Below are 25,649 nucleotides of genomic sequence, written 5' to 3'. Positions count from 1 at the left end.
AGTGACAAAATCACATGTCTACATATGTCCATAAAACCTGATTGATTTCTGTGCTTGGTATTGCTTTTACTACTTCCTGAATAGAAGGGAAAGATCATTCTTAAGTTACAGGCCAGTAAAGAGAGAATTTATGTGCATAATGCTCTGAGAATCAGAGGCAATGCTTTGTCAAAAAACACAAGCGTGTCACTCTGAATTACAGCCTGCTTTTATATAGCATCAGCTGGAGCCTCCAGCATGGGGTGCAACGTTTTTTCCTGAGAGTGGATGTCACTTCATAGGTCCTATCTGATGAAACTGTTTGTACAGTCAATCTGAGCTGTGCAAGATCGTGCTCTCAGCTGCTGACCTCACTCCAGCAGCTTACATCCAAAGTTTAAGTAAATGTGCAATGGGAGAAATATGCACAAGGTGCCACTTTTCAGCTCTTCTACTGCAAAAAATCTTGTTTAGAAGAAAGAGAGAGAGAGAGAGAGAGAGAGAGAGAGAGAGAGGGAGAGAGAGGGAGGCCAGAGGGACATGACTACAAAAGAACTCCTTCCTTCCCTTTTGGGGTGGTTGCTATTTAGAAAGGGAAAATGCATAGTACTGCACAGCTGAAGAAACAGCATGACACATTTATTTTGTATAGCAACTTGTATAAAAGCTGCTGAGCCCTTTATGGAATTAATTATCTGAAATACATGATTTCTGCTCAAATAAAGAGAAAAGGTGGTGGGTAGCAACACTAGAAAGACTTCACTTTGCTCAGATTCTGCCCAATTTCGGATTCAGTTGAAATCTCACTTCCATTTCAAAGCAGACAGAGGTAGAGCTTTTCTTTGGGGTCAGCAGATTTAAAGACTACTAAAGAACATTGTTAAAAAAAAAAAAAAAAAGAAAGCAAAAACCCCACAACAAAGTCCCCACACTCCAGAAGCATTTCCTAAGTATATTTAAAGGGAACAAAATAAGGTAGATTTCATCTGTACAGTTGAAAAGGACAAGAGAGGACAAGAACCTGATTTTTTTTACTTGCCCCTGAGTCAGAAGGCTAGAATCTGTTACATACCATGCCTTTTCCTCTATGTTACAGGTACCCCTCAGCTCCCTGTATACCTTAAGGGGTAAGGGGCATTAACACTCAGCCCTCCTCTCTCTTGTAACTCTAGTCAATCATAGCAGGGTGGGGGCACAGAACACAGGCTGAGACAAAGGAAGGCAAGAGTCCTCAAAAAGGAATGACTGGCCATAGTGGGGGCACATACACCATTTCAGTCTGTTCTGGGGGACTCAGACAAATCCTCTGTTCATGTGCAACTGGTGGCCAGAGAACCCTTAGGTGTGCATGAAGCTGAGGAACAAGACTGCATGCACTGGAATACCTGGGAACTAAAGCTTTTAACAAAGGGCAATAAACATGCAGGAAAAAGAAGAGGTGGAGGTACAGAGCCTTGAGCCTGCAGACTGAAATTATGCGTTCAGTCAAGCTGCCAAAGAAAAAAGCGTAATTGGTGTTTTAATTCTGGGAAAGAGGGAGTGTTTTTTCCAGGCTGAAGAACCACTGTGAGCTGCTGCAGCTGATTAACAGTGCCACCAGCCGGCCTGCTGGAAGAGGGCCAGTTTGAAAGACTGTGGAAAACAAGGTACATCCACTCACCACCTCTCACCTCTCGAAGCCCTCACAGTCATACTCTGATCCTGCAGGCGCTTTGCCAAATGCAGAGGAGGCTGTTCATGGGAACAGCTACAAGAAAGGTCTTACCCACAGAGGTGCTGTGCAGCACTGGCTGCCCTCAGCTCCAGCAGGGTCAAAGGAGGTAACGAATCCCATGGGCTTGTTTGGTACAGCCAAGAATGAAGGACAGTATCCAGCTCAGGAGGGCTTCTCCTCGTGTGGAGCACACCCGTCAGCATGATGAGCCATGGCAGGCCTGGAATTATTAAATAAGCAGATGGTGCTACAGGGGCAGTGTAAACACAGCCAGTGAGAGGTATGTTGGCAATGAGATATTTAGGGACATACTTTCCACTGCTTGTGGGGTGATTTCCTATTGGAAGATGAACTTCAGATTCAATTAAGTTTGGCACCTCACAGTCTCCCTGGTCACAGCACTTATTAGGAGAGCTACTAATTGCCTGGTTGTACAAAAACACCCTAAAAATATGTTGGCTAATAATAGTGTCAACAGTGTGAAAAACAGGAAAGTTCTCTTGCAGTAGAGCAAAGCCAACATCAAAAACTCTGCCCTATAAAGCGAATCAAAGGATCATGGAACTTTTCACACAGTTTTTTAGACAGCAGTAAGGAACCGGTTTTGCCCTACAGCTGCTATAAAAAGCTGTGTAATGAAATAAGAGTTGTGGGAGAAGGAAAGGTATCATTTTATAGTCAGTCTCAAATTTTGGCAGCCTTGCACACCTTCACCAAGGATACTGGTCAGCATTTTGCTATACTATAACCACATGATTAGGCACCTAAATTTTTTATTTGAACAAATGCAAGTCAAATAGATTTCTGAGAAATGAGAAGAGTATAAACAATTTATCCTGTGTGGTTATCGTACAGTTGACAGGTTCCTTTCTACTGAGCTATATGAGGACATGTAGACTGAATGCCAGGTAATCACTAAAAAGCTGATTGAAAAGAGGTATAGTGAGATAAGGTATGAAATTTGAGAGGGAGTGAGGGGGCAGGAAAATACAGCTAAACAATACTGTATTCCAAGCCCTAACAATAACTTAATGTAAGGGATAACAATGGGCCGTCAGTTAAAAGTTTAATTTTCCATCTCCGAAAGAGATCTGGGATTGAGCCAAGATCCTTCCTCTTTGGACTCTGAAGCCAGAGAGAGTCTCATTCCACTCCAGAGCCACTGACAACATGCAAAAGTTTGGGCCAGTCACAGCAGAGAGGTACAGGTGTGAATAATGGCTGTGCAACCCGTGTTTCTGCACATGGACTGCCTGAGTGATGGTCACTTTTTGTGCATGTTCTTGGTGAAATTACTTCATCTTCATGGCTTTGAGACTGTTGTTGAAGATGAATATGGCTGTGAAGCAGAGGAAGAACCTTTATTCCTAGAGAAGTAGTATCTAATAGAATGTCAAGGAAATGCTGTCAAGTGTCAACAAGTACCAGACAACATGTCCACTAACAGATTTACCAAGGAAGAGAGCCAGAGCACTCTGAATGCTTTTGTCTTTGTTTCAGGTTTTCGGTTTCACGGAATTACTGACAGTGTCAGTATAGCAAATGTATGTCTTCCAAGAGAAGTGACAAAACAGAGCCTCCTTGTAAACCTGCTTCCTTTACTGGAAGGTGAAAGCCTTCCTAAGCCTGTCCTAACACACCAACTTTCATCATGTTCAGCCAAGGAAGCAGGCTATCACCTGTTTGGAACACTGTAATGTTTTTTTATATTCTCACTTTTGCTGCTTTCTGAGTCACTTCCATTAATCTGAAATTCCAGTCATGTCCCCCCACAGATGCGGCATATACAGGTAAGTCCATGCTGTCAACAGAAGACTAGCACCTGGTTCTAACAAATCCTGACAGGCACGCTGAATCACACTCATCTGTCATTATCACCCAAAATGCTAAGTCTTTGAGTACCTGGATGCTGTCAGAAATACTGGATACTGACAGCAAAGTGAAAGAAACCAGTTTTTTTTAGCTGGACTGTGGCATCTGTGCCTTGCCTTACTTCCTTGCTTTGCATTTACAAAAGATATCTTTGCAAAGATATTTACAGGATCATTTCAGTAGTAGATGGTGAACAGAATGAGACACACTCCAAAAGGATACATAAGAGTGGGCACACCCCGAGCTGCCAGATGCTTTCGGATGAGCCGCTCGGTGCCATACCAGTTGAAGCCTTTTGTAGCATACCCAATCCGTGGAAGATGCACTGTTGCTGAGGAGGGAACAGAGACAATAAAGAACAGAAGAAATACTTCTGAGCAGCCTATCTGCAATGGAGATCTCACTTCACTTAAGAAAAAAACGGTAGAAGATGGAAACTGGTCATCATCTTTAGGTGCGGATTCGCTGTTCCACTGCACAGACACTTACCATTCCTTTTCTTGGCTGCTAAATAAATCTTCTTCAGGCCCTTTTCCAAAGCTGACAGCTTAATGCCAGACAAGTTGTTGGACCGATCTCGGTGCTGAGCTACAATCAAGGCCAGCTAAGGAGAAAACACATTAAATTGAAATACAATCTATATATGAGAGACACAGTGACAGTGCTGGAAAACTGCATTACTAACTTTTACCTTTAATAAATGAAGAAAATAACTCATTATGTCTAATATTTAACTGCAACTTAGCCATGTTCAGTAATCAGTGCCATTATTGTGAAAAAGACATAAGGTTCATTTCACACAGCTTCAAAAACATATGGATAGAGCAAAACAGGAAAGAGCTTCTCATTCTCACCAAATCTTGTCCTTTTTTCCTGGATTTTTTATCATCAATAGGGAATAGCAGGGTTCCTCCTAACTCCAGGTCTGTCCAGAAAAAAGAACAGGACAACAATAAAAAATCAGTCCTGAAGAGGAAACAAGCAGTCAATGAAGCAGTGATTTCACTGTCACATTCTGTATTATTCTCTGAGACTGTATCTCCTCATGATGGTTTCAGCAGTTAGATCCTTTGCCCAGGGAAGCAAGACAAACATTTTCCCCTGAGCCACACAATCACACACACACATCCCAATTAAAGACAAATGGAGAGAAACTGAAATGAGAAGAAAGAATCTTGCAGGAAATTAGAAAGATCAACAGGTCCATCTTATAGCAAGATGTTAATTCCTAACCAGGTGCAGGTATCTCAAAACTGTTAATATATGCTCAGGAAAAGATTAGTGCTTGGAGGGAAGCAAAGGCTCATCTGAATGGTGCCTGAGGTGGGTTTCATCCTTCTTGAAAGCACTTTTGACAGAGGATGCAGTGCTCTGTCTTATTTAGTGAAAAACACTCTGTGAATAATGTACAAGTTTGGAGTTTTTCCCCTTTTTTATGGCTTGCAATATGGATTGGAATGATCAACCCCTACACAGAATTCTCACACTCCAAATAAGCCATGTCAAAGCACCTGCTGAAGTACTACTTTCAGAGCTAGGGATGCACATATCCAGCAAAGGAGTAAAACACATGAGTATCAAGGTATCCAGGCACTTCATTCCTGCAGTGTCCTTGAGGTTTTACCTCTTTCAAGTATCTTGGCCTCAGGTCATATTTTAATCTCTTACCTTTCATCTTTCCTGCCATCTCATAGATTTTCCTTGGCTGATCAGAGCGAGCCTCTAGAGCAGTGAATAAACCACCCCTTCCCCAGCGGCCGGAGTCATCTAGAATGAAATAACAAGTTAGACTCCTTTCAGCAGTGAGGTTGAGACCACCCCTGCAGGAAAGGCACCTGCTCTGTACACAGGCAATGAATGATTATCAAAACCAGATATGGGAACTACATACAAATTTAAGTCAACCACTAGTCAAGGGACTATCCCAAAGGATAAACTTCAGCCCAGGAGAAAAACAAACTTATCACAGTTCCCTGAAAAAGTTTGCAGAAAAATTCCTTACTATTCCCCAAGAATGCTGAAACAAGCACTAACCATAGCACTGAGCATATAAACCTGACAGTATCCTTATATACATACATATATACACAGAGCATGCATGTAGTATGTCCCCGCAATGGTGCCTTGGGCTTCCCACACCAGGTGTTTGATATTTGCAGTCTTTCACTTCTATTTGGCATTTGCACTTCAAACATGAGCTTTCATGCACAGTGTAACATAGGCCAAAGCAGATGTTGATGTTTTGCTGTAGCCCTGAACAGACAGCAACTCCAACACTGCTTCAGGAGGAACTCCTTTTAATGTCTTTAATGCCTTAAAAGAGGGCCTTAACTTGGGATCTAGCCTAGAGCCTCTGTACTGTCAGTGTTGAGAGACAACCACCAAGAAACTCTGACCTCAGCCTCTGGAAGTGTCTGTCTCTCTCTGCTGACCAGAAAAAGATGATGAATTTCAGTATCTCAGCTTGATTCCTACAGCTTACACAGGATAAACAAAAGGCTCTCAGGAACTGTCATAATTTAGCCACAGGTATAAAATTTCAAGCCCTGCAGGCCCCTTTGAAGAAGTTTACCCCATAAATCCAGAGCAAGCATGCAAAGACCCTTGCACACCTTGCTAGTACTTATGTGGGTTATACAGGCTGGAGTAGAGGCTGCATTGCCTCTATACCACTTGAGACTAAGTCAGACTCAAATCCAAATTATTTTAGAATTAGAAACTATGGAACCATTAGGGACAATTCAGCTCCTTTGTTCACCCCACCCAACAATACCCCTGTTGTTCACAAGTCCCACCTAGGCAATGGACAATGATGGCATCTTCCTCTCCTGCTTGGGGGTGGGTTACATCTCCCATGACGTATTTAATATAGTTCTGGTCTCCATCTTTGTAATCTAAATCCACATTCTGCCCCAACTCATCCTCCCCAAACTCTTCCTCGGAGCCACTTTCCTCTGAAGGAAGGCAGGTAGATGTGTAATGATTGGCCTCCCACCAGGCCATCCTGAAACCAAGAGAAGAGGATGTTCAATGAAAATCAAAGGTGGGAGCACACAGCTTGGTTTAAATCATTGCAGTGAAACACAGGAGACCTAGACCTGCATTCCCTTTAGTCCCTTCCCATTTTAGGCCAGAACAATGGTTACCAAAGTTCTTATTTATAATATTAAGAGCCACGTGTTAATGTAGTAAGCCAATTGCCGGCATGGAAAAAGTGAGCACATAGCAAAGGGCAAGGAGCTACTTGGAGTGGTGAAAAGGAAGAACACCTGGGAAACAAGAAGGAGAAAGTTAAGACGTGCCAGAGAGTCACAGATGTCAGACCAATTTGTAGGGGCCAACTGTGACATTCAGAAAGCTTCTCCTAAACACTCATTGACTGTACAGTCAGACATGGGGCTCTTCTTCAGGACATCCTCTACGATCTAAAGACAGGCAGGGTATTCAGGAGGAAAGAACCCTTGCTAGGGACTCAAGCCATTTTTCCACCTTCATATCCCTACGTTATGCAATTTGAGCATATTACTTCCATCAATCAGACGCATTCCAAGAGTACAGTGCAACAGACACCATTTTACAACTAGTAGATGCAATACAAACCATACTTTTTCTTGCGCTCTGCCTCTGCTTTTGCTGCCTTCTTTTCCTCCATGAGCCTTGCTCTCTTTGCTGCTGCTTCTTGGCGCTTCTTCCTCCGAGCCTCCAGCTCCTCTTCACTCAGCAAGTGCTTCCTCCTGGCCGACTGTTCCCTAAGGCCTGTGAGAAGGGCCTGGAGAAAGAAAGAGGTATCACAAAAGCAAACTGCTCATCTTAAAGCCATGCCTGATGCCCTCCTTAACCTACATTCCTTTCCCATTTGTTTACTTGTCCAGAAGTCTTAATCATCAGAATTCAATTGTCACATAATATGTGGTTTTGTGACCTGAGTTTATAGAAGTGCCCTCTACAGCATATATCAGATCTGTTACCAGAACTGCTGAATTGTCAAGCCCTGATTCCAGAGCCAGCTTTAGTACACTGACATCCAAATCTTTTAACATGACTTCTGCAAGCTGTAGGTAAAGAGAGAAAACTGCAAAGTTTCATTTTCCACAAGCATGAAAGAAATGAAAGAGCATCATGTTCCTTGTGACATCTGCCTTACATTTGCTTTGTTCCGGAGAGCTCTCCCTTCCTTACTGGTCTCTTCAATCAATGCTTTCTGAAGATCCAAAAGCTGATCAAATGCTTTTTGGTCTTCTCTGCTGGGTTCTTTTGAATAATCTTTGCCTTCATACACGTACATGTGATCTTTAAAAAATAATTAAAAAGTGTGAAAAGGAACTGCAACCTACTAACACCCAAAATGTACAGCGAGATCAAAAAATCTGGCTGTTCTGTGACATTGTTCTACCCTCAGCAGAGAAAGATCTTCACTCTCACAACTTTTTGGTATGACCAGAGTACAGTATCATGTAGAAACAGGAGAATCAAGATTTGCTTCTCTGCAAAAGCTTTTAATTTAAGATAATTTAACATGTTTAGACTGGCAAGGAAGCTTTCTTCCTATTTCATTTAATTAATTATTTTAAATTGTGGTTCCATCACTGTTCTCTTTGGTCGTTCCATCTCTGCCAGGGGAGAATTTGTTGAGCTCTGCTATATAGTTACAGGCAGCTCTTGAAAAGGGAAAGCAAATCTTTGCTTTTGACTTCCCAAATGAAATGAAAGCACAGAACTCTGGCAGCCCAGGGTTGCTGATCACCACGTGAGCTATTTTCCCTATACTTATTACACAGTGTGGTACCACTGCCCCTCTTTGAAGTCACCACCAGAAAATACCACTCTTTGCTAACTCTCAGCAAATAATTACTCATTGCTGGCAACTGCTGCTGGATGGACAATAACTGTCCTGCAGAGCCACATTTCAGCTTCAGTCACAAATCTATATTTAAGTGCTACTGTGTACCCAGACAAAAATTCAGTCTTTCTCTGGGAAAGAAAGCACTGGAGGAGGGGAGTATCCTTAGAATTTATTTTCAGGTAGTACGGGGCTATGAAAAACTAACCACAACTGGGTGACATTTCGGCTGGAAAGTAGAGTTTTGAAGACAGAGTAGTTTTGTTTCAGATCTATAGACACCATCACTCTGCATTTCTTACCTCACCTTTTGGATTTTCATAGCCAATAATCCTTTATTGGGAGATAAAAAATTAAACACCTGCTACACAGCCTTTCCTTAACTTACTATAACATCTCTAAAACTGTAGATCTATGTTGATGGTTCTCTGTGGGAAAAGCAGTAGCTTCAATGTTCATATTTCCCCATTTCTCAGGAATTTCCATCTGAGGTATTAAAATATGAAAAAAGGAATTCCACTCTCAGCCACCAAAACTGGTTAAGTATTGTTAACATTATCTTACAAACAGGCAAATAAGGACAGAAAAAAAGAACAAAAAAACTCATAAAGACTCAGAAGTAAAATTTGTGGATAGGCCACAAACAAAATTCAAGTAACTTAATTACAATTCTGCTTTTCTACTTATTGCCTGAAAAATGCCACCCCTGCCTGGGAAGCCTTCTTTACCAGCACTCAAGTGACACAGCCATTTAGATTCTTAACTTACTCTCTGTATTTTCCTCTTCATTCTCTTCCTTTTGTGGTAGCACAGTGTCCATTATCCACTGCCCTCCTTTTGTCTCTCCAAGGATGTTTTCCAGCTCCACATCCTGTACAGTACTTCCCTCAGAGGAGAGCAATTTATCCAGGCCAAATTTCAAGATTTCACTCAGCTTTAACAAAGAGAAGGGGAAGTTCAGTATTATTATCCTCTAATTCCATGTCAATCCCAGTGTCTCAAGCTTCTTAGGCTAAATGCAAAGGATGTATGAGTGGTGGAACCTAAGATTTAAGGCTGCCTGTCAAAATACTTATTTTTTAACATGCCCCATTCTCCCAACACCTGACAGGACAAGCCCCAACAACATATCTCCCATAATCATAACTCATCCAGACTTGAACAGTCGTTTTTCTTCAGGGCTAAATGACAAAATAGCACTGTACTGACTGCATTCAAGCAGCTTTCTTCATAGGCAGAAAGGCCAGGCTTGCTTCTGCCCTCAACCCGTTGAAAACAAAAGCCTAAATACCATAAAAATCCAGGGGGAGAAAAATAACAGCATGGAATTTCCTATGGGCTCAGTTCCACTTCTCCCACAGAAACTTTAATTGCTGAGATACATACAAATGGGACAGGGAGGTCAGGCAGAGGGGGAAAGGATACACTAAATCCAAACCTCTCCTAGGTTTGGCTGCACACAGGGGATATGTTCCCTTAAATGTCACTTCGCTTGATGTTTTGAAGCCAAGTTCTCTACACAAACCTCAGCTTTCAGGTCAGAATTATAAATCATGCCCTGACTCCTGAGACACTGTGTTTGCCAAGAGGCCAAAAGAAGGTTGACCGAGTTTCAGACTAACAACCAAAAGCTGACTAGGTTATCACCTGACTTCTTATCAGCTCTGTTTGTGAGAAAAAAGCACCAGAGATAGATCAGTTTGAGAAACAATGAGTCCAGCTTCCACTTTTTATAATTTCCACTAATTATAATTAAAAAACAAGTAAGACAAAGAAAGGTTCTGTCTTCCCCTCTTCTCCAAGACAACACACTCTTCTTCCACAGTGAACACACTTCAAAATTGCAATAACTGTCTTCAAACATCAGATGCTTCTGGACCCGGGGTGTTGTTTTGGTTCCTACATACAAAAGTTGTCACGTCAATGCACAACTGTTTGCAGAGGTTCAAATCCAACGTAAACACAGAAACATTCTGGGACATTTCTAGAGGTGGTTGCTGGAGTCAAATTGAGGATACAACCCTGGTTTACCTGTAACTCTGCTGTTCCCTGCGGCCTGGGTGCTCCCAGAGCAAACTGCCCCCCTTCAACAATGGCATTGGTCAGCCGGAGCTTCGAGGCAGCTCTTCGGTAGATTATTTCTTCAACTGTATCTCGCCCAATCAAACGGATAATTTTTACAGGCCTTGGAAAGTTTAAGAAAATTCTTTTTACTTACTTTGTTTTGAGGTGCACTAAGGTATTTGCTATCCACTCACCCACTCCTTTGGTAGGTAAAGAAGGCAAGAACAAAATGAGCAAGAATAATCAGCAGAAATGTGATGCTGATACAATTCTGCTTGACACAGGACAAATGCTCACTGCAAAAGTGCAGGCAAACCTCCACCCTCCATCTCCTACTCCAAATTTACAACGTTCCCACCCTGGATACATGACAAGGACAAGATTGTATGAGGCTGCAATTGGAAAATGAAGACACAAAATCCTCTCTGCTGCCCTTTGATCTTCAATCTGTCCTCATACTTTAACCTTCCACTGCCTATGGAAGGGGAAAGTAATACTGAGAGGCCGAGAGAGTCAGCAACCAAACCACAAGTAGTGACATTTCTCACCTGTGCTGCCCAATCCGGTGAGCTCTTGCTATTGCTTGCAAGTCGTTTTGTGGGTTAAAATCACTATCAGTAAAAATAACTGTATCTGCTGCTGTCAGATTCATGCCAACTCCACCTACAAACAAAAGAAGGAGGTCATAAAATATATCACCAACATAAAATAAAGGAGAAGCTGGAGAATTTATGCTGTGCAAAGTTCTGTCAGATCTGATCAACTGTATCTAATCCAATCCATCTCTCAAACCCAAATCTAACTCTCATAAGGATCTAGACAGATGTGAGTGAACCTTCCATTTCCAGCTTCCAGGTTTCTGCAACAGTCCAAAAAAGAAGCTGTACAATGCAATGTAATAAAAAAACATAGGGTGTGAGTGAACCAATGCAAAAGGGACTGATTGTCAAGACTGATGAACATAGACATAATTCTTGTGCTGGCAGGCAGATATCCCTGCAGGGACTGACTTCCCTAAAGCCCCAAGTCATGACTTGGCTGCAGCACAGAACCAGCTGTAAATACACCACGAAACAGTGGAAAACACCAAACCAAACTATACAATAACCAGAGACCAGGCATTTATGAGACTTAAAGGTTTTGAGGTGAGAACTTGGGCTCTCATGAAATAAAAAGATTAAAAAAAAAAACCCAGTTAACTTTACATTTTAAAATACCTCTACTGTGACCACATTGTGTAGTTAAAGAGGGAACCGTCTGCTGCCTTACATTTCCCCCAGCTCATGACAAGACACCTTCACTGTAATCAGAATATCCCTGCAAGTGGAGAGAGTCATGCTTCTGAAAATCTGTGTCCATAATATAACAACAATGGCAATACTGTTAGCACACCTGCTCCCAGCTGAATTCAAGATGCTTTGGCCAGACATAGCAATGTGCAGTAAAAAACAACCCTAAGTCTGGCTGGCATGGGAGGGAGAGCTCAGGCACCGTGGTGACAGACACACACGCTCCTGACACACATCCAGCATTAGGGTCTCCCCTTCACTAATGCTGTGTGGTCTCCTCTGTGCACTGTGGCACAACCTCATAAAGACAAGTCTAACCAGAAGCTCAAAGGAAGACCTGGATCCAGTTTGATGTTTGAGACCAAGCAGTGTGGATTCCTCCTCTGGAGACAAGCAGAAGCCTAGCTCTGTGCTTGTTTGAACAGAGAGACTGGGAGGTTTGAAACTGTGTAGAAGACACAGATCTGCCCAGGGTGTGAAAAGGGGAAGCAGCACAGATGGCAGTCCCATGGAGTTCTCTGCAGCCTTGGGACAGTAAAAGACTCTTGTTTCAGTCTGTCTGCCAGCTAAATAGCATGTCCGTGTTCAGCAAACTTGAGAAGCAATTCCACCAGCTTACTTAAAGGAAGTCTGTTCCTGCCTAAAGTCTGATGCTTGCAGAAATAAAATGGTAGTGAGATTCCTTAAGCTCAAACTGGCACAGAGACAGGCATTATGGAACTTGGAATAAAATAAACTCAAGAGCCTGCAATATAAAAGGATCTTGGCATCAGCTGCCAAAAGGAAAGCACAGAAACCAGATGTCCTAGATGAGAGACCCAAGTTCAGGATATGTCCTGTCTCCCTCAAAAATCCCCCACACAAGCAGGCTCTGTAGGATTCAGAATTCCCTGAAACCTTGCCAGAGGGAATAAAATAAGAGTGCAGAAGCAAGATCGTTTGTTTGTCTCTCCTTACTTACCTGCTCTGGTGCTCAGCAGGAAGATAAAGATGGGCTGTTGACCAAAGTTCTTGATGGCAAGGTGTCTCTCCTCACCCCTAACAGAGCCATCCAGCCGCTCATAGCTGTAGCCTTTCCAAACAAACAGCATGAATGTTTCTGAAACTTTGCCTTTGTTCTTACCCTCTTACCTCATTCTCTATTGTCTCATTGCTGTCCTGAATCTCTTTGTGCCAAATCCTCCTGACTTGGTTCTCATTTAATTGCCTTCAATTCCTTCATTTTTTCCCAGTTAAACTTTGTATAAACTGAGGTAATGACCCTTGACTTCAAGATTGATTGTTGGTAAAGAGTAATTCAGCTGAGTCTGAAGCAGAGACTCTTAGCTTTTCATTTACTGCTTGGAAACACAACAGGAAAATTCAGAACCCAAGTAAAAGAAGATTAGCACACAGTCCCATTTCAGACTATGCTGTGCTGGCTGTTGGCCTCACAAAGCAGGCCAAGAACCATCAGATCCTCCTTATCCAAACTCCCACAGCCCTCAGTGTGCTTTGCTGTGAGCATGCAGTATGGGATATGGCACTACATTTGGCTTTATTCTACATTATTAGTCGTCCAAAACCATAAACACCAAACAAAAGCCTCTTTCATGGGAAATCCTAAGTAGGCATGGAGCCACGTGGATTGAAACAAAAGAAAACGTCCCAAGAACACATTGCTAACCTTGCCAAAAATGGTCTGATCCAACCTGCCCTCAGACATGTTGGGGCCCCACTGTCAACAACTGTTTTAATCAAAAATTAATTTCCTGGTATAACTATAGCTCATTTTGTGTTTTGTGCTGGACAAAGTGAATCAAGAGCAAGCCTATTGCCTTTACTGCAATTACTTCAGGACACAGGTACACAACTGAACACAGGTATATAATGAAACATTGCTACCCTGCCATTTGCTAGCTCCATTTCATCAAGGCACAAAAGCTACTTTGAAGAAGACTTAACTGCCAGCTCATTTCAGGAAGCTGGTAACAGCAAAGAGCTGAACTCAAGACACTTCAACTCACAGAGCTGCTGCAGGAATATGGTCCCTATCTACTAAGAACCAATAAATCTTCATCACATTTCTTTCCCCATCCCAGGCAGATCAACCAAAATCACAGGAACAATATCTGGCAAAGATCATTAGGATAAGCCATCTCCTATCAAAGTGTGCATAACATACCTCTATAGTCCATGTAGTCCTGCAGGATATCAAGCAGTTGAGTCATCTGAGAAAAGAGCAACACTCGGTGGCCTCTGCAAGAAGAACATGAAATCCTGTGATCCTCAGCATACTGTGACAGCATCTCAGAGCCTGCTGGGGGTCACAATAGCTTAAGCAGTCATTATCAGTCCCTGTTACACAGCAAGGCCTCCCAGAATCACAGCCAGTTCCCTCACCACATTTTCAGCTCCACAGCTAAATACCATCAGTTAAGCTTTATCTGCCATTATCATTTGTCCTGTCCAGGGTGTGGAGTCAGAGAAGTAACAGGGCTCTGGCACAGCTCTGCTGCTGGCTGGACAGGCTGGCGAGGAGCTTGTCTAAAATCACCCCCAGCTTCAGCCTAGCATGATGAGGTCTTCTTCACCACGTGACTGCTCTCAAATCACAGACTACAATGCATCTGAAATTCTGGGAAAATGTAATATCAGCATCTTCATAACAGCAGAGCATTTCCTTCTCCAGCAAATAACCTTCAAAGATCAAGCTCTACCTACAAAGGTGTGTTAAGAAATCAACTCTCCTCCCTCCCAGCCCTAGGCCTCAGACAGTGCTCTATTTAAATCAGACTTCACCCTAGAGCAGAACACAGACATTTTCAAGTCCAGAATTTGCACAGGGCTGGTCCTGCAGCAAACACATTCAGTGGTGAGGTAGCCACTCACAAGGTGCTACACAGCAGGACAAAGACAACAAACTCACATCAGAACTTCACAAGGGCTGTTGAAGCTCTGTCCTTTGGTCTTTGGATTCCACATTCTGAACTCACCAGAGCACAACATAAGGGGTTGTGAACATCAATCCCAAAACTTCTGAAGTTTCAGTTTATCCTTGGGTTTTTCTTTTTCCCATTTGCCATGGATTGTGCCTCCCAGGCTAACACAGATATGCTAGCACAAAGGAACTCAACTGAGGCATCAGAAACCACTCTCAGGAAACTCACAATCAAAGCAGATATGCTGAATACCAAGTCACGTGGTTATTGTCCCAGATTCTCAAATATGGCAAATATGAGAGCATGTGAGAGAGTTAGTCAAGTGTTTTGAGAAATGCTGGTGAAAATGCACCTGAAAATCTGTGTCCATAATATAACAACAATGGCAATACTGTTAGCACACCTGCTCCCAGCTGAATACAAGATGCTTTGGCCAGACATAGCAGTGTGCAGTAATCTTCATGGTTCCTCTACCATCTCCAATACAGCTTGTTTTACTTCTTTCAGGTAGTGAGTAACGTGGAATAAATAAGTCAGTGCTCGTATTGTGAAGAATAACTGCTCAGCCTATGGCTAAATAATGTAATTTGCTTTCCCAGTTTACTTTTTCTCCCTATGTCAACCCCATCCCCACATGACATACCCAGCATACAAGAATGAAAGTAGTTTATCCAACAAACACATCTTGCCACTGGCTTCAACAATATGGTCTCCAATCTCAAAGGGTTCTGGCTCAACACCTGGAACAGAAAGGAGTTTCAAAAGCAGAGTTAATACCACAGAAATAACAAATCTGTGGTAAACCTCAGTGTGTCTGCACTGTTGCTTTTGCTGAGCAGAGCCACACGATGCTTGCTTGAGAAGTGATGGTCCTTCTCTGTCTCCAAACAACACCCTCAGTAGTTCACAAAGCATTGTGATTTCTTTGTTTAGATGACAGAAGACAGAAATAGAAAGCTACAGTCAGAAACTCAAGACTTCACAGAGTCTCCTGCTTTATTTGTCATTATTGATGAACTGTCATGTGTTGGAACTGGTCACAAACTCACAGCTGCTACTGATGCAAGTACAAAAGTGCTTATTACTTGCTTCTTCTAAGCATTACACTAATAATAGAAAACCACTGTATAAATCAAGAAAGTTATTTTTTCTGTTCCAAAAGAGAACAGTGCTTTCCTACCATTGAAGAGGTATGGATGGGCAACACACTTCCGAAGCTGAATTAAGACATTCTGGAGTGTAACCTTCCTTCCCGTTTCATTTTCAAATGCATCTAGAACAAAGAGCAGATCAAAAAACAGAGCAGGGAAGCCCATGCTCCATTAATGGCTGTGACTGGGAATGTCTTGGTACTAAGCACTGCTCTGAAGTGCTTCAGCACTGGAGTATTTCTCTCTGTGAATCACATCTGGATTTGAATTTCCTATCTCAAGACTAACATCTGTTTTCATGGGTCAAAAAAAATTTCCCTCACACTTTTTAGACAAGCTTTTAGAAAGTAGACCCTGATAAGCACTACTTTGCCTTGTCAGACTCACTGAACTTTCTGGACTCCCTGGAAAAGGTCACTGTAATTTTTCTGAGTGAAATCATCAAAATAAGTGAAAGAAATTTAGTGCAGTTAATTTGCATTTTCAAAAAATAAAATATATACAGCACAGTCAAGATCTCCTGGGCAACAAGATCTCCTTGTTGCATTTTTGTGAGGAACAAAAAAAAAAAAGCATGCACATATGCTGACTAGAGTAGAAGATGAAGTTTCAGATTTCCGGGTGATGCTCATGCAAAGTGCTAGAAAGCCCTAGAAGAACAAAGCATCTGCAACTCTCCAGTTTCAATTTCCCTACAACAAATAAGCACTCACAAACCATATGATAGTAGTGGTTGCACTGTCTACATAATCCTGCAGTTTCCCAAAAAACTCCTATCTGCATCCAGTAGATTGAAATTTGCTTTATGGCATCTGTGCTACTATTAGAAAATTTTTAGAGAACCATAGATCCAAAGTTTCTTGTACCACCCTTTTGTTTGACTAAGCAGGCTTACCTTGTGATAAGTATTTTTAATTACTTTAATTACTTTGAGGCTGCCCAAAACAGATCCTCAATCTGACTCTTCCTAGCTTGCAATACCTATAGATCAATACATATGCAATAGATCAATACATATGTCTCTTACTTTGCCACAACCTAAAACCAGAAATTAAGCAACCCAAATTTGGCATATTTATTCTGTACATACTCTGCAGACCAAAGGAACTTCTGCTTCTTTACAACAGAGCATGCATGTACAACAGGAATTAGTTTTGCTTTTAAAAATAATTTATAGACTTCAAAATGCAGTTACCTAGATCTTTTGTCAAAATGGCCTTGTAGTACTTCTTCTGCAGAGCTGACATTCCATGATACAGAACCACTTCCACCTTCTTTGGCAGCTCTGCAGCCACCTCAGATTTGACTCTCCGAAGCAGAAATGGCTGCAGAAGACTGTGCAATTCTTTGGCTTTGCAGAGGCAAGGAGAAATTTAAAAAAAACCAAAACCCATAACTGACAAAACCGGAGGAGAATACTCTGTTAAAGGTAAGGAATTTATACAATACCTTCAGAAGTACACTTTCAAAATAAATGTAAAAGGAATCTCACATCTATTGGTGAAATCATTCAAGCCATGTTTTACAGACAAAGAAACCAAAATATAGTTGCATACCTGCAACACTTGGGAGCTACATTAAGAAAGCTCTTGCCTTAAAAATAATCATTCGTTTTTGCGGCTTTGTTTTAAAGCTTGTCACCATTAAAACAAAGCAAATAAAGAGGACACAACATGGTTGTTTCCTAGTCAGGATAAAACCTGGTTTTGACTGAAGTACAATGTTGCTTATTACTGACCTGGCTCACTCTCCTTTTCAATAACTTGGTAATACTCAACAAACTCTTTCACTTGTTCCTGGGGAAAGATGTCAGGTTCAATAAGGCTGAGTAAGGAGTACAGTTCCTGGAGGCTGTTCTGGACTGGAGTGCCTGTGAGTAGCAGGCTGAAGCCTACTGAGAACTGAAAAAAACCAGCAATAAAACAAAATTATTAGGAAAAAGTATCTGTAATGAAAAGTTAATTCATATACAAGTCCACCTACACCACTCTTAGGCTTAACTTAGAAGATGAGTGGCAGCACAGAACTGCTCGCACTATGCTGCTGATTTGCCAAAACCATCCAAACACGAGGCATGGTGTGACAGTCAAACAGCTCCAAACTGACTAGGCTGGCACCAGTGCAAGGAATTCAGTGTAAGCCAAATAAGAACAAAGCAGAAAACTGACTCCATTAAAATGCTCAGGTCTATGCAGTCTACAGTCTAATACTGCACACTAGATGTTAGATAAGGAGGGATTAACTGGAAAACGCAGTTGGAATAGGACAGTGAAATGAAACTGCTTCAGACTAAGTTCCATTTCTGTTTGCTGAGTAACTCTGACAAACACAGGAAAATTACCAGGTCCATGTTGCTCACAGTAATCACCATAAAGAGACTTGAGAAATATGTTTACCTTTGGAAAGATACAAATTTCTCTGAAGTTTGGTAATAGAAAATAGGTTAGGAGGAGAGATGAGGTGAATCACATCTATTTTTTTGTGATTATAACCAAAGCTCCTGAATTATAGACATCATGGACAATATGTTCAGAATATGTAAGACTTTCAGGAATTCAATAAAACGCCCTATTTTCCAAGGTGCGATGTAGTACATTGTTGCTGATGCCAGCACACACCAAATGCCGATGTTTCACTGCCATGAAAAGAAGCGCAGCCTTCACTCAGGCATTTGGGCTACTCTGGCCGGGTGCTTTGGGAGCTGGAGTAATTCTCCTAATTTCTGTAAACAAGGGGGGCTCCATTAAAAGGGACAGTGGAAGTCAGTAGGTCAAGACCTGAGGTCTCATGAGCTAGGCAAGGGCTCCTTCACCCTGCCAGAGCTGGAGATGGCCTCTTGTTGCTTCGGTCAGCCAGACACCTACTTCTGCAGTAGCACAGCTGTGGTTCAGCACCAGGTCTGGGTATTTTACTTTTTTAAGTCTTTCGAACTGCTCCAACATGGCAAGCCCAAATATGAAGCAGAATGAGAGGGAAGCTCCAAATACTGCCCACTGCCATGCAAAGCCAACAAGGCCTTTATCTCTCTGTCTGCCACTAAATATGGGAATCTTTTCACCAGCTCTGATGGAAACAAGTCATGATTCAGAGCTTAATGCTTTGGGAGCAAAGAATCTGAAAAGGGAAAAAAAGTCTTAAGACACTAGAAGATAGATGAGTTCCTTTACCTCAGAAAGTGTCTTGTAAAGCAGAGAATTTTGATTTTTCAGTCTGTGAGCTTCATCTACAACCAAGGCAGCCCAGTTAAAGCTGAACAAGCAAAAAAAAAAAAAAAAAAAAAAAGCATCTTCAGTTACGGGCTGACAATTCATTCTTGTAAGTACAAAAAGACAAAAGTAAGTGGTAGCTCTGCTTGGCTCAACGTGAGGTGGGGTCCCACCACATGAACAACAAGCAAGCACCAAAAGTGGGGTGGAATTCACAGGTACTGTTTTTGAAGAGCTGACAGAGGTTTTGAGTTATACTCTGGGGGAGTTTTTTCTGAAATCAAGACTAACAAAATTCACTTGAATTTCTTGCTTCTCTCTCCACCCCTGTTACTATCAGGAAAATTATATAAACACAAGTTCATTGAACATTCAAGGAGGTCATTGTTTTGAGAAAAGAGACATGAAACTAAGCCCTAGCACCTGTGCAAAAATGCAGCAATGATCATGAGGCAGTGATGTAAGAGTGATCCCAAGGTTTTACCAAAACATCCAACTTATTCTGTGATCATACAGCTCTATGCAGAGTATCCTCTAGCAGGCTGCAGAATCATTGGTGATCCAGTAGATCCACTAGGCTTAATTGAAACTCCACATCTTCTCAACCCTCAGTGTTTGTGCCTCCTTATCACTAGGGTTTCAACTTCCACATCAGAGTCATTTCCAGGGGAGGGAAAGCATGAACCTCCATCTTTTCTCACCCACACACTTCTCTTCCCAGTGGAATACAACATCTGAAATCACAGTGACCTATGTTCTTCCTAAAAAGCCTTTTTGTTTGCCTTGATTTCCCTCTCTGCTATATCAGAGAGGTTCTCCATTGCCAGAACAATCAAGTGTTGTTACTCTTATTCTACGAGCTCAGGAGCTGAATTGCTGAAGGACTCTGCACTGTGCAGCACTGCAGCTCATGTGCAGAGCAGTCTGATCCCTCATCTATTCCAGTAGAGCACGGCTCTTGCTCAACTCATTCGTGTACACTGCTTGTAAGGAGTAGTGGTGGGGAGACATCTGATACCTCTGACCCTCCTTTACAAAGTGCTCCAAATGCTCCCACACAGAACAAGGTACAAATGATTAGCAACCACTTTTTTCCAGAAGGAAGACTAAAGGGCAAAACCCTAAATTAGAGTGACATGGCTTTGAGGTTATTTGTTAGTTTCAGAAGTAGAAAATTACACTGGAGCTGACATTTCTGTGATACTAGGGCTGGCTACTTGCTCTCCCTGGGTGCTACATACCTGGGCAACACTTTAAAATAAATAGAATAATATGCAGCAATGCAGAACACGATATGAAACTGTAGGGACAATACAGTCATGGCTACCTTTCATTAGACCATGATGTGCAGCACAGTCTGCTACTTCCAGCAGTGACCAAGGACAGGTGCTTTGCTGAAAGACAAGAGGGTGCCCATTGTGGGCCTGACTAGTCCTGACAGACAGAAAATTGTGCCAGCAGGGGCCACTGGATTTGTGCTTCTACATGATACTGAGCTTTTACAAAGATACTGAGCCATTCATTATGTATAGCTGGCCTCAGCATTTGTCACGAAACCACTGCAAGGCACTGGCACGACTGCTAAGAAAAAAGGAAAATTCCTCCCCATCTTAAGTGCAGATGCCTGTGGAATTCTGCGTGACCATGACAGTACCTTGTACAGGCTGAATTTCAGAGGAATAATCAGTCTTTGTAGAAGGTGCAATGTTTCACAAGCCCTCCACAGTTCTGACTGGAGGCAATAAACTTCAGGACATGATAGCACAATATCACTGTTATATAATGCAGGTCAGTTTCAGTGAATTTTGCAACTTCTTGAGGAAGTCCTCTGCTGGACTGATACTTAATGTACTGCTCTAAGTCACTATGTGTCATATTGCTTTGAGTTAACTGGCTAGAAAACTGTCCATGTGAACTTGGGGGAAGTTCACATATATTTTAGCTGACACTAAAGACTGAAAGTTGGAAAAGGCAAAGTTCTAATCACAAGCCAAGAACATCCCTGTCTCTTGTGAAACAACACAGAATCTTGCACATACATATATCCACTTAAGAAATCGCTGACAGATATCCAGACTTAAATTTGAAGAAACTAAAACCAGACTCACGACTTTAGAAACGCTGCATCTTTCAGGCAAATCTGCAATGAAAGAAAATGAACTGTGATTTATGATTTAAGTAAATACATCAGTTAAGAAATAGAGCATTTTTCTGTCTGCTTGCAAACTATGGCGAAATGGAACAGAGTGGAATGAAGGCGCTTACTACCTGAGGAAAAAAATGACAGCTACATGACACCTTCAGCATGTCATGGTTTAACACCACACACCCTCTTACTCACACTCCACCCAGGGAGACAAGGGAAAAGAACTAGAAGGGTAAAAGTGAGAAAACTTGTGGGCTGACAAGGCATGAACTGGGTGGTACAGAGGAATCAAAAAGGCGAGGAAAACTTGAGCCCCCCTTTCATGTGACAAAGACATCACGTACCTCGTATGTTGTCAGGAGTGCATGGAAGTGAGAGTCCCCTTTCAGATTCTCCTGCAGTTTGGGTCGCTCTTCCTTGCTTCCTACATATGTTATAAAAGAAAGACCTGGAGCAAACCTGTTGTTAAGAGAAAGACAGAGCCAAAACAGTGAGCAAAGCTAAGTCTTTTCATGTGTTTATGACCCTGGACCTCATTACCAAACATAGCCACTGCACAGATAATGAGAATTCCTATCCAAATACCCTACACTCCTGTGAGATGTGTCTGGCTCTCAGCTTTTCAATCTCACTCCTTCATGATTTTCACCTCAGGGTGGCACTTCTGCTGTTGGCTCTGGTTTGGGCAAGTCCTAAATAAACCTGCATTCTTTTACGTGTAAGAGTCCAAGACAGATGATTGAAAATCAGTCTCATGACCTAACTGCTATTCTGAACTGAAAAAAGTTCATAAGAAGTAGGTGAATGAATACAGTTGGACCAGATGAGGCCAAAAAATTTGCCTGACACATACTACAATAAAGACAAAAATATCTGCAGCAAAGAGGTCTAAGTCAGGGCCTCGAAATTATATTCCTTCAGTCAAAAAGCAGATAAAACCAGTTCCAATTGTTGAGACCATAAAATTCCTCCTCATCTAATCCCACCACTGGTATTTACCTAATATTCCTTCTGGAAAGCTGCACTGCTGATCTATGAAGGAATGCACTTTCTCCCAACTATTCCAACCCAAAATCTATCCAAATCAGGCCAGCTCATTTCAGAATGTAACCTGGATGACTTCAGACGCTGAGAGACAGCATCAGCTGACAACCACAAAGACAGACTTCTGTTCTAACCTTTAACTTCTAGTCCTTCCTCTTATAAGGAATCTGTGGGCTACAGACCACAAATGTACATATTTCAGGCGCAGCAGCCTGTCACCCTGATACACAGCATCGCTGTCACCCCAGTGAGGATGGACTGCATGCACAGGTGTGATGTATTTTGTGTGCATATGTGAGCATGCCCCCCAGCTTGGGTCTTATCTTTTACTATGAAGATTCCTGGCTGTCTTCAGCAGATTTTGCCTAAGAGAGGCTGAGCAGGGAGGGTTACAAATCAATAAAAAGCAAGGAGCTAGTGGAGGCATTTGGACTGAAAGTCAGCCAATAATAAAGGATGGATGGATTAATGTACACCACAGCATTGCAAAGACTATGCATTAACTGCACAGTCTGCATTGATTTGTTGGTTTAGTAGCAGCTTCCCTTTTTACTTTCTATCCCTTTGAAAGGATAAAAAGAAAGTGTTGAAGTGAGCACATTTGAAAACAATCTTTGCAATCTTGCAACTTGCAAAATTTGCAACTGCAAGTCTGAGCAATAATACAGTAAGCCAGACAACTGTTAAAACTTACCTCTCCAGCTCTTCCTTCCAATTGCTCAGAACTGACAGAGGACAAAGGATCAGAAATTTCTCTTTGTTGGGTAACTTTTTTGTCAAATAAAGAAGTAGAGAAATGGTCTAAAAGGCAAGGAAAATATTTTTTTATAACAAGGGAAGGGTTCAACCCGATAGCCTGATCCTACATAAGCTGTCCCCTTGTTGAGGTTTGCAGCTAGTTTCCATAGGTTTATTCTCACAAATCAGAGTTAACAGAATATCAAGTGGGATACAGACAAAAAGGCTTAGATCCTAAAACATGACCTCAATATATGAAGCCCCTTCCTTGCACAGTCACAAACCAGGTCTCTACCATGCATCACTTTCTAAAACTATTTGTAATTTAAGACCTATGGAATAAAATCAGCTGATCCAAAGCACAAACAGTCATTTTCCAACAAAACTTAAACCCACTGAAATACTTGAAAAAAACCAATCCAACAAACCTCTGAAAAAATTAGACGCATAAATTTTAATCCATGTGTTGACAAACACAAAAATCCCCTTGGTGCAAGTGCATCAAAAGGACATTATTTTCCCTGTACTGGCTGTGTATTATGCCTTCAACTCTGCACACTATGTATTATGCATTAAGATGTTTGGATAAAATGGCCACTCATCTTTTTACAAAACCCTGAAACCTATTTAGAGTTACACAGGATTTAACTCAGGACTTGAGTGACAAAAGAGACAATGAGCTCTCACTTGAGTATGGAATCATGAAGGGGTGGGGGGGGAATAATTAGGGTACCTTTTATTTTCATTCTGCAGAAACACTAGGCTAAAAAATCAAAAAATTAAGCAAAGATTATTTTCCAGAAGAAGAAGACACACCTGACAAGTCTTCCCAAGGCCCATCTCATCACCCAGGATACAGCCATGCTGGACTTCACAGCATTGCACCAGCCAGTTCACACCTTCTAACTGATAGGGACGAAGTTTAATGCCTGGGAATAGACGTGATTTGTTACACCTACAGTCACCCAATGCACTCCTACACACACTAGAAATAGTTCCTGCCCAGAACAGGCCTTCCCAAACATCTGCCTTACAGGAAAAGCACAGCAGCCTACAGCAGAAGCTGGTTTGTCCTCCTGGACAGCAAACACCCAATGTTATAGCAATTAAATTAAAGCATGTTCAGAAACTTACATAAAAATGCCCCGAGCCATTGCAACAGACTGTACAAGGAACCTGATCTAATAATTAGGCTGGTACTTTGCATTCCTAAAAGACAGCTTGATTTTCAGCTTGAATCACTTTTTTAAATATATAAGCACTAGAGCCAGGGACACGCTTTAGGCTACCAGAAATGTTTGTCACAATCTATTATTGTATAATAATACTTTCTCAACAAGACGTTTTCTAGATTTTCTGTACTTAAAGCTAAGGCAGACCTCCACTATGGGCCACTGCAACTACTACCACCATTGCAATCCTTATTGTGGGGCACAATATGTCAAAATGCATACAAAACAAGTCACTTAGGAGTTGGCAAGACCTTTCCTTGTGCTTGGACTCAAGTGCTGTGTATTGTGGCATTGCTGCCCTCTCCTCTCTGGGACAATGTGCACACTGAGTGCATGAAGTAACTCACCAGCCCGCAGGATACACAAACCCAAATTAGCCCACGGACTGAGCTGAGGACTTTCACCAAGCTAAGGAAAATGTGCGGGCAGGATGGATTGCCCTGGCATTACCCTTTAACATCATCCTCCAGGCAGTGGAAAGCACTTTAACTCACGCCCATTTCAAGGCCACTGAACAGGCCAACCCTTGATCGTGTTGTCCTGAAGCACAGAGCTGTCTGAGGCTGTGCGGAGCCATTGGGGGGGTTAAAGCCGAGCTCAGCCCTGACCCAAACACCCACCTACCCACAAAGCCAAGGACAGGGACTGCAGCATCCGGGGAAGGCTCGCAGAGTGGAGAGCGCAGCAGCAATGCCATCTCTGCAGCAGCTGCAGCTCACTTTGACCACTTTATTTGCACTTTTATTTATCTCCGACCTGAGAGCTGTTAGCACAGAGGTCAGACAACTACAGCTGAGAGAAGTAGGGTTGTCCAGGCTGGAAAAGTGAAGGCTTCCAGGTGACTTAAATGAAGGCCTTTCAGTACCAGAAGGGAAACTACAGGAAAGATGGGCAAGACTATTTAAGGGAGCCTGCAGTGACAGGACAAGAGGGAACGTGTTCAAATTGAAAGAGAATATATTTAGATTAGATATTAGGAAAAAATTCTTTACTGTGAGGATAGTGAGCCACTGGAACAGGTTACCCAGGGAAGTTGTGGATGTCCCATCCCTCGAGGTGTCCAAGGCCAACTCGGATGGGGCTTTGGGCAACCTGGTCTAGAGGGAGGCGTCCCTGCCCATGGCAGGGGGGTTGGAACTGGATAATCTTCACGATCCCCTTCCAACGCAAGCCATCCTATGAGCTGGGCAGCGCCAGGCAGCGCCAGGCAGCGCGGGGCCCCTCCGCCGCCTCCCGCCATCTCGGACAGCACCCACACCCCTAAGGCTCCCTGCCGACCCTTTCCCCGGGCTCCCCGCTGACCTGTCAGCCCCCACCGCTGCACGTCCGCCTCCTGCACGCCCGGACCCCCGGCCCGGGCGCCGCCGGCGCGGCGGAGCGCCTGGAAGAAGCGGGACATGGCGGGACGTCAGTCACCCGTACTGCCGCCCCGTTCCCGCCGCCTGAGGCCGGC

General features: G+C 42.6%; 1 protein-coding gene across 1 annotated transcript; it reads right to left on the bottom strand.

The window, feature by feature from the left end:
- Positions 1–569: 569 nt before the first annotated feature.
- Positions 570–25,641, bottom strand: CHD1L (chromodomain helicase DNA binding protein 1 like). Its single transcript, XM_038151040.1, has 23 exons — positions 25,499–25,641; positions 23,781–23,893; positions 22,921–23,027; positions 21,527–21,641; positions 21,145–21,176; positions 18,998–19,079; positions 17,569–17,731; positions 17,026–17,181; positions 15,860–15,952; positions 15,323–15,419; positions 13,923–13,996; positions 12,720–12,830; positions 11,018–11,132; positions 10,437–10,590; positions 9,174–9,339; positions 7,710–7,855; positions 7,171–7,334; positions 6,361–6,569; positions 5,234–5,332; positions 4,420–4,490; positions 4,055–4,169; positions 3,788–3,896; positions 570–3,075 (listed from the first exon to the last, which is right to left on the bottom strand). The coding sequence occupies exons 1-23, from the start codon at positions 25,593–25,595 to the stop codon at positions 2,997–2,999; spliced, it is 2,667 nt and encodes an 888-aa protein (XP_038006968.1). The 5' UTR covers positions 25,596–25,641; the 3' UTR covers positions 570–2,996.
- Positions 25,642–25,649: the final 8 nt, after the last annotated feature.

The sequence above is a fragment of the Motacilla alba genome, chromosome 1 (genome assembly GCF_015832195.1).
Source record: "Motacilla alba alba isolate MOTALB_02 chromosome 1, Motacilla_alba_V1.0_pri, whole genome shotgun sequence".
In the NCBI taxonomy this organism is placed as follows: domain Eukaryota; kingdom Metazoa; phylum Chordata; class Aves; order Passeriformes; family Motacillidae; genus Motacilla; species Motacilla alba.
Note: the sequence above shows the minus strand (reverse complement) of the source record. Positions and strands in the feature narration are given on the sequence as shown.